At 44.8% G+C, this 12,714-nt stretch overlaps 1 protein-coding gene across 1 annotated transcript in view; it reads right to left on the bottom strand.

The window, feature by feature from the left end:
- castor1 (cytosolic arginine sensor for mTORC1 subunit 1) overlaps positions 1-9,661 on the bottom strand; it is a 79,344-nt gene extending 69,683 nt beyond the window's left edge. Inside the window, exon 1 of the mRNA XM_056281141.1 lies at positions 9,297-9,661. Within this exon, the coding sequence (XP_056137116.1) occupies positions 9,297-9,583 (287 nt within the window). The 5' untranslated portion in view covers positions 9,584-9,661. The remainder of the gene's footprint in view (positions 1-9,296) is intronic.
- Between the last annotated feature and the right edge of the window lie 3,053 nt (positions 9,662-12,714).

Genomic DNA, 12,714 nt, shown 5'->3' on the forward strand with positions numbered 1-12,714 from the left:
TGTTGTATTGAATGCTGGGAAGATTTTGTAAGGTTCATTAGTGCCTTGGTACGTTATCACTGTTTCTCTGTTGTGTTATGTTTATTAATCTTGTAAAAATGCAAGCAATGTTATATTTGTCATTCTGATTTTTTTTCCTTTGTGTTGCTTTTGTGAACGGTGACCCTGTTACCTGTTTATTTTCGCTACTTTGCCATTCAACCATTCAGCGCCAAACTTAAGACTGTGGCCTTTTTACAATACTGATTTGATGATAAATGAACAAGTATGACAAACACAGCTTAAATGTCCATGCTAAGCTTATTAGATATCTATTTCAGGCAGGGAAATAACCAACAATTGCATTGGAGGAACATGTAGGTGTAGTTCAGTCTAAGAAAATAGTTCCTGCGTGAAACTGTTCACAACTAGTTCTGTGGATTATCTTGAGAGACTGAGTCATGGTTTCTAGAAAGAGACATTGCTGTTGAGTTTTTCAAATGTATTTTGGCACTTTGAGCAACACAAACCGAGTGCCATCCAGTTCCATTCTAATCGTGAGAAGGCAGACATCTATACAGCCAATATCTCCAAAACTTGGCAACTCACACCAAAATGATCTAGAGGGATAAATAGCACTACATCCATCCATCCACCCATTATCCGAACCGCTTATCCTGCTCTCAGGGTCGCGGGCATGCTGGAGCCTATCCCAGCAGTCACTGGGCGGCAGGCAGGGAGACACCCTGGACAGGCCACCAGCCCATCACACAGGGGCCACCAGCCCATCACACAGGGCCCGCCCGCCCACACACACACACACACACACACACACACACACACACACACACACACACACACACACCTAGGGACAATTTAGTATGACCGATTCACCTGACCTACATGTCTTTGGACTGTGGGAGATACTGGAGCACCCGGAGGAAACCCACACAGACATGGGGAGAACGTGCAAACTCCACACAGAGGACGACCCGGGACGACCCCCAGGGTTGGACTACCCCAGGGCTCGAACCCAGGACCTTCTTGCCGTGAGGTGACCGCGCTACCCACTGCACCACCGTGCCGCCATTTTTCCTTTAAACAACTTGGGATGATCAGTTTCCATTAAAAAAAAAAATTATAAATGTATTTCTGAGTTTTCCCTTTTTCTCCCAATTTAGTGGCCAATTGCTGCCTATTCTAGTTCAAACACCCACCCTCGTATCGTGCTACATGCATTCGTCAACTGCATCTCTCCGGCCGGCAGTCTCGAAGGAGACGCCTCCCCACTTTCGTGACAAGGCGAATCCAGGCTGAACCACTGTTTTTTCCGACACACCCAGAGACGCATTCATGTGACGAACACAAGCCGACTCCGCCCCCCTCCTGAAGACAGCGCTGCCAATTATTGCTGCTTGATCGAATCCCGCCATAGTCGGATCTGATGAGGCTGGGGCGCGAACCCCGGTCCCCAGTGGGCAACTGCATCGACACAAAGCCGATGCTCAGACCGCTACACCACCGCGGACCCCCATAAATATTTTAAGTTATCTGAAATTGTTTCATCAGGAGAAAATGAGAGCAGGAAGGCATGCGGGAGAGATCCTTAGAAGTAAAAAAGGGGCGTCCGGGTAGTGTAGCGGTCTATTCCGTTGCCTACCAACACGGGGATCACCGCATCGAATCCCCATTACCTCTGGCTTGGTTGGGCATCCCTACAGACACAATTGGCCGTGTCTGCAGGTGGATTAGACGGATGTGGGTGTGTGTCCTGGTCGCTGCACTAGGGGGGAATGGCGTTATCCTCCCAAGCGCTATGTCCCCCTGGTGAAACGCCTCACTGTCAGGTGAAAAGAAGCGGCTGGCGACTCCACATGTATCGGAGGAGGCATGTGGTAGTCTGCAGCCCTATCCGGATCAGCAGAGGGGGTGGAGCAGCGACCGGGACAGCTCGGAAGAGTGGAGTAATTGGCCGGATACAATCGGGGAGGAAAAAGGAGGGGAAATCCCCTGCCCAAAAAAAAAAAGTAAAAAAGGAAGAGAAGAGGAACCATGTCGCTTGCTTGCAAAGCCAGGTGGATCCATTTCTGGACTCGTGGATCAGCTCCAAACCACAGCCTGTGAAAAACACTCAGAGGAGGCCACTATCAAGAGCTGGCAGGAGAAGTCGTCGCCTCTCTCTAGTGTTTAAAGTCAAGAAGTTTGTGTCGGCAGCGCCATATTTTTACAGATTTGAATTTCAGGCTGATTTGATTTGCCAAGATGTAATAATAATAATAATAATAATAATAATAATAATGTTTTTTTTTATTTGTGGGCGCCTTTCAGAGCACTCAAGGACACCTTACAGAACACAGTAAAAAACAAGCAGCACTGTGTCAGACAGCATAAAATCAAAACAAAGCAGGGTAGACAATAAAAAGTTAATACAACAGATAAATATAAAATCATCATCATCTGAACAAAACGCAATGAAGCGTGGATCAGACTGGATATGCCAGTTTGAAAAGGTGTTTTGAAATAAACAGTTTGAAAATAAATACAATATTCACTATGTTATCAAATTCACAGACGTTTGCAGTTGGGTTCAGTAAACTTGAAATTGCTTGAAAATCCTGTTGTCTGAGTTGTACTGTCTGCCCCTTGTGACCAAAGCAGTCGGCCATGACGGCAGGCACACGAACAAACGTGAGGTCACTATAACTAGCTAAAAATACATTTCAGCAGGATGCATACTGTCATAACAATAAACCTGGCAAGTCAATAACATTTTAAAGACAATTTCCAGAAGTTATGGAAATGCACAATTTTGTGAAAGCTAACGGCAGTGCACGTTCTGCTAGAGAATAGTTAACGTTTTTTGTTTTAAATCAACAGATAAGGACTCCAGAGTACTGATAAAAAGTGTTCAATTAAAAAAAAAAACTGGTACCTGCCCAAGAGGCTTAAAGTAGCGCTCTTTACTCCTTATCCCACACAAAAGCCTTATTGGCTGAAAGCTGTTATTTTCATTTACTCACCCTCTAGAAATTTGTTTGGAGCTATTTCAGCAGGGTGATACATCTTGAGCTCTTTTAAATAACTGACATTAACACTGAAATACTTGTGCAACATTTTCCTTCTGATGCACAACATTCTGCTAAAGGCACAGCCTCCATTGATTACCAGTCAGTTGAGCCTATGGCAGCAAATTCCTGAGCGAGTCGGTTCAAAACCTGACTCTGCAAAACCTTATCCCTGGCACAGATACTGTAACTCCACTGGTTGAACAACCAAGTCTAGCTGCCTATTGTGTAGCGATACCCCCCCCCCTCCATTTCCTGTTGTTGACCTTTCAACTTCCCCTGCCCACTACTTCCTGCAGGTAGACTATGCCAAGCATCGAACAGGGCCAGTGAAAGTGCCGGGGGGAAAGTTCACAGGATGCAAGTACATGCACTGGAAAATGAGTTACTTCCATTAGGTCTATCTCAGGCCCACCATAGTATACATACTTATAGCATAGGTCTCAACATATAGATCAATGCATGACCTTGGTTGCAAGTTCGGTACTACCGAGGGCAACTGAAAATCTGATAAGCTTTTGCGGGTTTGCAGAACTCAACAAACAGACCCCACAATCTTCAATCCAATTTGCATTGACTTTCAGACCAAGGTTACATGACGTTAAACCGCGAACTGCTGTTGGCAAGTGTGTGTGTGTGTGGGGGGGGGGGCATCTTCAGTTTGTGAGCGAGGTTAAACGCTAAAAGAAGAGAAAGCAGCTACAGGTGGCGAAGGAGCAGGGAAGGCCAGGGAAGGGAAGATGAAGGAGGACTTTGAAAGACCTGAGCATGCGAGACACTGGACTTTGATCCAGCTCTACAAAGTGGTGGGTGGGGAGCAGGGACAAAAAAAAAAAATAGAAAAGAAAAATTATTTCTGCAACTGATGCTGCTGAGGAAATGCGATAAGAGGAAAGCGGGGCCGCAGTTGTTACGAGCGTGCACAGCGTGAGCTGGCTATCATAGCACCATCTTCAGCGGCCTGGTGGGGACGAGATGTTTGTATGTGTGTGTGTGTGGGGGGGGGGGGGGGTCCACACAGTCCGCTACCTTCACAGCTTGCAGCTGTATGACCTGTGGAGCGGCGTACTTGTGCGCGTTCTCAAGGGGATCGCCTGTTTTCCAGAACAATAGGGTAAAGTTTACCCTTGTATTCCTCTGCTTGTTATTGGAAGGGGCCGGCCCCGCGTGAACGGAGGAGCAGACGCCCTCACCAGCGTCACAGACCACACTGCGGCACACAAGAGGAAAACTCCTGCTGGGGGGGGTGCGGGATGGGGTGGAGGGGTTTCTTGGCGGTTATGGGCGCCATTTGTGACCCCGTGCAATCACTAGAGAGACTCAGAGAAGGGGGAAGAGGGAGAAATGGAGTCAACACACACACACCAGATGTGACATATCTGTATAGCCCCGCTGACCGCAGGTGAAAGCAGGGGCCAAGCGTTTGTTAACAGCACAACGGTCTCAAGCTTATAGCTTAACTCTTGACTTCACATGAACAAACTTGATGCTGAAATGTTTTATTCTAGAAACTTAGTTTTCAATTGGCCGTGTCTGCGGGTGAGAAGCCGGATGTCGGTATGTGTTCAGGTTGCTACAATAGCGCCTCCTCTGGTCGGTCGGGGCGCCTGTTTGGGGGGGGGGGACTGGGGGGAATAGCATGATCCTCCCACGCACTACGTCCCCCTGGCGAAACTCCTCACTGTCAGGTGAAAAGAAGCGGCTGGCGAATCCACATGCATTGGAGGAGGCATGTGGTAGTCGGCAACCCTCCCCAGACTGGCAGAGGAGGGGAGGGAGAAAAATGGGGGGGGGGGGGGGGATTAGTTTTAAAAATGTAACCAAAAATAAGTGTCTTTATTTCTACAAACCATCTTTGCACACAGAAGAAATACAGACTCGCCATAACTTATGCACGTTATGTGTTCTATTATCTTATAATGTACACTCAGAGACATCTTTATTATGGAAATCTGCCCAATAAAGCAAACAGCCCATTCTCCCAGATAGCAAATCATGTGACTGCAACTCGCTATACAAAGTATGTGGATAGGCCCTAGAGGCTCAGTTACTGTTTGATTTAATGGTAGAGGAGAATGGGCAGGACACGTGATCTGAGTGAACACGGCACGAGCATCCAGCATCTCTGAAAGGGCTGCCCTCTTGAAACTTTCATGCCCTAGTGTCTATACTTAACCGAGAACAGTGCAATGAATGAAAAAATAATAGTCTGTGGCAGTCCTGCTGGCAACGGTGTCTTGCTATTGACGGAGGTCAGAGGCAGAGGAGAATAGCAATACGCCTTCACAGATTAAAAGCGTAGCAGACTATGGGGCTGACCACACCGATATCGTTTTGTTTTATTTTGTCACGGCCTTATCAGAAAAGGGTTCTTGTCCCTGGTCAACACAATGAGGTTTCTCTGATTACTTTCATCCTGTGCGTCCTTAAATTCAGTCAACAGGAAGGGCCACGAGAACACAACAGCTTGGTAAAACAGTAGTTGGCAGAAGGGCATCTCTGAACACACAACTCGTAAAACCTGAAGAGGATGAGCCACAGCAGCAGAGGACTGTGCCAGGTTACACTCCCGTCAGCTAAGAACAAGGAAATAAAAGCTAAAACGGGCAAGTAATCACCACAACTGAAGAGTGGAAAAAAACGTTGCTTGGTTTGAGAAAACTCGGTCTCCGTTGCAAAATCTTTGTAGCAGGGTCAGAATTTGGCACATACAACATGAATCTACCCTCCTTGTGGTTCAAGGATCACCTTGGCAGTGATGGTACAATAGTGTGAGCAATGTTTTCTTGGTACACGCTAGACCCGAAAATACAAAATCAGCACTATTGAACACAATATCACACCTAGGCCTTGATGGTGACAAAGGGCATCCATTCATCCAGTCTAGCTTTTCATCAAAAAGACTTGTCCAGCAGGACAATGCAGTACATTACATGACCTCAACACGCTGCAGAGCAACTGTGGAACGAGGCAGAACGGGAGGCTCACAGCATGAAGGTGTGGTGGGGAAAAAAATGCAAGAACTGCATAACACCGTTGAGTCAGCATGGACCTAGATCTCTATGAATGTTACCAGCACCCTGTTGAATCATGCCTCAAGGTCTCAACTTATCTCTTCAGGTTTTTCTGGAGACAGCCTCATGATCTGGGTGGGGACCCTGCCTTATGCTTGATAGGTGTAATTCATAAATTTGAGGATAAACTGTTATGGTAAGAAAATTACAATTTTTGTGATGACCATTTATGTTATCCCAACATAACAATTAAGAGGATAACTAATGTGTCCTATCTGGACTACCATAGACATGCATTCACCACTGCAAGGCTGCTTAGATACAGACCCACACCAGCACAGGTGGCCTTCACGGATTAAAAGTGTAGCAGACTGTGGGCTGAGCACACAGATGTTAAATGGTGCAGCCTCATCAGAGAAGGGTGCTTATTCCTGGGCAAGACAATGAATTTCATTCCTTACACCCTTAAATTCAGCCAAGACTCAAAGGGTTAAGCTTAACATATCAGTCGAAGCGGATGTATCTTGGGAGAATATGCACCTACAGAACATTTTGAGATAGGCCGTGCGTCTAGATTCATCACCCCGAGGTGCCGCCTCCTTAACATTCTAGTCAGGATTGGCTGCTTTCAAACCACTTTGTGTTCATTTCCAGTGAACTGCAGCATGATGAATAGCAGGGGCCTGAAAGAGGGAGATGACTACAGACAAACAAGGCCATTAGCAGTTGTTATGCTTCACCATTGTTTTAAGTTGCCATGAATCACCCCGCCCCAAAATAAATGCACAGTAGACCCCTGACAGGATGATCATATAACTTCAAAGAATGCAAGCCAATGCATAAAAAAACAGACATGGGCCTGCTAAGCCAAGAAAGTACAGCTTGCGTGGCATTGCTGGTGCTTTCATGCCTAATTCTTCTCTGTGACATTGTTGTACAAGTAATGGTGCACATTCATATGACCCATGCTTAGTTTAAAGTCTGCTTATGTGTCATAAACTTCTTTTTTTTAATTCAGGATGATGAACTATTACAGACCTGCAGGCTAAAATATAAATAAAATAACACTGACTGACTTTACATCAGGATGCACCGACTATTATTTACAGAGACTAACCCATTTGTATGCATTTTGAGAGCCCGTATCAATTATAATTCAACGTGTCTTATATGCACACACAAAAACGATTGCCTGAAGTGACAGGCAAACGAGTATTGGCAACAGTGGCTCTGTGAATAAATGTTGAACGGCTGATAGCAAGAACGTGTGGCTTCCTAAGTTATAAAGTTGGTTAAGCTCATTTTGAAATGAATTCTGAGGGGACAAAAAAACGGACAAGTACTCTCGGATTATGGCTGGACAATATTGACAAAATCAAATATTTTTGAACGAATACCTCAATATTAAAAACGTGATGATATTTTGGGGCTAAGCATCGCTTCCGTAAGATATTTACACACAAGAAAATTATCATTAGTAATGTGGATATGATGACCGGGCAGGTAGAGGTATATTAACTGTTCATTTCACTCAGCTAAAACAGTCTAATACTTTCAGAAATATGCATCACTTTATTGTGATGCAACCTTTAAGAGCAGGGGATGACAACATTTAAGTTAAATCATGTTGTTACAATAACCAAACCCTGGACGATATCTAGTCTCATATCACATTATCGATATTACATCGATTCACTGCCCAGCTCTATTTAGGATCCCAATCCCATCTTGCAGGAGGGGACGAGACATGGCACAGCATTATGCTGTAGATCTGACCTGCATGATGGGTTTGATTAGAAAATCCTTGAGGACGGTGATATCTCAGATGTCACAGAAAAACAAATGGAGATCTACGGAGGACAATGTTCCCCGCCTTGGTTTGGGAAGGATTCCTTCAGTTTACCAGAGTCCAGGCTTTAGTTTAGCCAGTTTAAAACAGAAATTCCCTTTTTGAACCACCCCTCATGAAAGGAGCTGAGCCAGTATACAGCCATTCATCATCATGGCAGAGCGACCACATAGGGCGGCTTGGGGCCAGATGTTAAGCCTTTCTTCCGGTCATGCATATGTGGCGCAGCCATAGTAATAAACAATTACATAACAATGGGAGGATATCCAGGAGATTAACTCAAATAAGCGCAACCGTTGCCAACATGAGTTCTGGGTGACTTGTGAACTGGATATTGACCGAGTGTTATTCATGACCGAGGGAGTAAAGTGTGTCTGAGAGAATTGGGGACCTTATTGTGGTACTTCATCATGTGCCATGGAGGGTGATGTGTGTGCAGGTTTTCTCTCCAAACAAACCCTACACCTGCTAATTTCATTAACGAGCATTACTTCAACCAGATGAATCAGTGAGATGAGCTGGTGTAGTGTTGGGTTGGACAGAAAAAAACCTGCATAAACATCCCCCCCATGGCAAATGGTTGAGTACCACCGGTGTAAAGGCCTCGCACAGGCTTTTTACAGTTCATCTTTGCAACTGGCCACAGATTCCCATTTTAACACTGATCCCTTTCAGTGAATACAGGTACAGGTAAGGTGAAGGGGAGGGCTTACCCCCACCTTAACTCAGTTTACCCACATGTCTATTAGGGAAACAGATAACTCGTCTTTTTTAGCTTGCAATAAACTTTCATGGCGTCAATCAAGGATACACAGGTGAGGATAGGATATTTTAAGGGCATTTTTTGATTTAAAATTAATGTGCACGTTTGTTTTAATGACAGCTTATTTACCACTACTCACCAGGTACTGAACATGTGATGTGCTGCGCGTTGTGGCAAAAATATAAGCTGAATTCTAGCTGCTTTCTGTAAAAACAGTCCAAAAAAAGATGCTTATCAAGCAGCAAGGCCATTTACAATAGCAATCGTCCCTAATTTGGGTGATTTCCAAAACTGCGGTACATCACATTTCTGTACATCTATAGAAATATGGCACTTTTAACCTCTGGTGGTGGAATAGCATGATCACCAAGTCAAGCAAAGACCCCTGAAGCAAAGCCCCCTCCGATTCCCAACAGACCAACGCATGACCCTCGTGGACACCGTGTCGTTAGTTCGAGCCTTCGCAGGGACAGCGTGCACGGGACACGTGCACGGGGCAACGTTAGGCACTCACAAGTAAACACAGTGCATGGCACCTGGGGGATGCTTCATACGCCCGTGTAGATGCCCGCACTGCTTCGCAAGGTAGGAGGAAAAACATCCGGGGCCGGGTCCATAAAACTTACCGCGTCCTGTTCCGGAGGAATATCAGTTTAATCAGCGGGTGTGTAAAATTCACCAGCCCGTTCTTGGCTATGCTCGTGACCCGCAGCCTGTGGTCCAGTATATGCAGGTCCATGTTACCGGTCGGGAACAGCGGGGTTGCCAGCCTGTGCTCATGCGGTGCCACCGGCGTGTCGCCGGGAGGAGGGAGCGACGGAAAAAAACCCAGGAGACCACCACTTCCTAGATGTTCTGCATTACCTACGGCGGCAGCGTTAATTAGGCGCCGAGCCGAGCCTGCGCGTCTCATCGGTGTCGAATAAGCAGAAAAAACATCCGACGCAATCCGACTCCGGCGCCGCTGCGCTGCCGCGTATTCAAACGGAGAGACGGCCCCGGCACAGGCCACGCCCCCTCCCCTTAAAGCTGCAGGACACCGTTTCCTGACAGACGCGCACGCTCACGCGCACGCTGCCCCCACCGCCTCTCTTCCGGACAGCCGAGTTACAGCAAACCTTTGGCACCGCAGTCAAAATACAGCCCGTTGACAAATAAATACACACAATTGTTTGGAGAGCCAATATTACTTCATCGAAAGCAAAATTATTTGGATTGCAAACATAGATTTGGTGGCTGAATACGAATTAATCAAAAGCAAAACTATTCGCTCTTTGCTTGCAGTTTCCCCCTCGTTGGTTTTGCCCCCCCCCCCAGACTCACCGCTGTGCAAATGTTCATTCGTGAGCCCAAGTTTTTGGTTGCGAATAATAATTTTTTTTAAAAAACTTGAGTCAATCTCCTCATCCAGTAAACAGCCTTTAAGTTCCGACACCAGATACAAGTGCAGTGGCAGTCTGTGACTCATCTGCATGTGCTCTGATAAGGACACCTCTTATCATGCAGCAACCGCTCTGGCATCCCTTCAAGATGTAGCTAGCTACTTGCAAAAATTAGCAGCAGTTGTAGCTACTGTTTTTTTTCTTTGTTCAGAGGAAATGACTCTTGACAATCCTCCTTTTCCAATATAGACTGTTCCTTTGTCCCATCTCCCAACTTTGCTGTTGAGACTACAATAGCAGTCAGCCAGTCCCCAGTTTTATAATGGTTCAGACAAACTCACTGCATTCCAATAGCAAGAGTGAAGTCAGTTAACATAATTGTCTCCTTGAGGGATTTGAAACATTACAATTTCCCATTAAAGGTCATGGTGTAAATTTAACTTTTCGGCAGTAGAATAAAATGAAGAGATGCCAAAACATCAAATTCTGTAGAATATGGCTTTATTTTATTTTATTCATCATTACTGGCTAAACAGTTTTCACTTCAGTTTTGTTAAATTCCATTATAATCACATTTCTGACTACCGGTCTATCGTGATCAGCTGCCAGGTTGGTATCTCTGCAGTATCTGACATTATTGCTGAGGTGGAAAGGGAAATCTGGAGCTCCCTGGTTGCAGGTTAAATGCCTGTTCCATCTCAGGAGGACTGGAGGTCCATTGCTGCTTCTCTTAGAGACCAACTTTCCTAGTTAGTAACTGTGCAAGAGCCATTGATGGGACGCATGTTCATCAAGGCTCCTCCAAATTCAGATCTCTCCATCTACAAGGGAACATTCTCAGTTGTTTTCTTGGCAGTTGTAGATGCCAGGTGTGTAATGTAGTTAATGATGTTCACTGTGTAGGATGGTGGAGTTTTGCATGAACACCTCAGCGTCATACCTCACCCCTATGCCAGGTACTGCTTTAGGGATGTAGGCGCTAATGGGAGTAGCAGCGGTGGAAGAGTCTTGGCCCGCTCCATCTTCGGACAAGCACTCCAGAGAGGGACCCTCGACCTTCCAGAGGAAACTCCATTGTCAATAGAGGAACACAGAGGAAAACAGCCTCCTGGGTTTGTTGCAGATTAGGTCTTTCCTCTGCACACTGACCTGATGTAGCCCTACCCTGCACCAACCTTCCAAAACAAGCAATTGGTTGTAGTGATGAAAAATTAAGTCTACAATTTTAGGCTCTTACTATGTAATGTCACACTGCATAACTAAGCCTTAGGGGGTAAATTCAGAATTATGTAAAGTAATAAGTATATTAATAATGATATACTTTCAGCAATACTTCCAGTAATACAGTTCATACTTCCAGTAATGTTGTCAGCTAACCAAAAATAAAACTGCATAGAGATTAAAGTGAGGAGAATCCATTGCACAGGTTAAAGGGTGAAGAGATAGAGAGAAACAATAAATACATTGTTTCCTTGAGGCACATGTGGACACAGCTACTTATTGCATTACCAGTATCCATGTGTATGCAATAATCAAAATATTGGCATAAACTATGTCCTAATCAGATTTCTGGTTTGCATGTAAACACACTCATTGCCGCCAGTGAAGTTTCTCAGTATTAAGCCCGTGTGACAGCAAGAGGCTGATAACATGGCAGCCTCTGAGTAAGAAAGAAAGCCACTTTATTTTGTGATATACGTAGGTTACAATTAAATTGTAGGTTACAATTAAATGTGTTCTCTGCATTTAACCCAGCCTATTATATAGGAGCAGTGGGCAGCTGCAGTGCCCGGGGATCAACTCTAGTTTTTCTTTCCATTGCCTTGCTCAGGAGCACAGACAGGGGTATTAACCCTAACATGTATGTCTTTTTGATGGTGGGAGGAAACCCATGCAGACATGGGGAGAACATGCAAACTCCACACAGAAAGGACCTGGGTTTGAACCCAGGACTTTCTTGCTGTGAGGCAACAGTGCTAACCACTGGGGTACCGTGCACACAGCGATACATAACCACTCACAAATTTCTCATAAGTGTAAAACATGTGTGAAACTTCTTATAGGCTGTCAACATTACAAGGCAAACTACCAACCTATGTATGTACTGAAATTACATTTACAACCCCATTCAACATGTTTATCCACAGCGATCCGTGCTGCTGACATTAATTTGATTGCTAATTCTTGGACATTGGCGCTTTGATGGATATACTGCAGACATCAGATGATGAGATGTTCTATGTCTACACCATTAAACCTCTATAAGACTTTAGAAGGTGTCCACTGAAACATTCCAATGGATGGAAAATTTAAATTAGCCACGCAGCTAGCAGAAATGTTTTCTAGATTTGATCATTTTTGTTGCTTGATTTGAGTTCATGTCTTTTTTTCCCATAAGAAATTAAACATATAAGACAGGAAATGTAATTGGATCTGATTTCTGTAGACATCTTCCTCATTTTTCAAATTCAGTACTGAATACTTAAGACTGGAAATTTTGTTCAAGCTGACTTGATATTTATTACTGCAATTAAATACAAAAATTAAAATTAAATCAATACTCACCAAAGAGAGAACAGTTAAATCATTGGTTCTCAACCTGGGGGTTGCGAGATAATTTCCAGGGGTTTCTAGTTGGTTGTGGAGAAAAAAATAAAATAAC

This window comes from Lampris incognitus, chromosome 1 (genome assembly GCF_029633865.1).
Source record: "Lampris incognitus isolate fLamInc1 chromosome 1, fLamInc1.hap2, whole genome shotgun sequence".
NCBI classification, from domain to species: domain Eukaryota; kingdom Metazoa; phylum Chordata; class Actinopteri; order Lampriformes; family Lampridae; genus Lampris; species Lampris incognitus.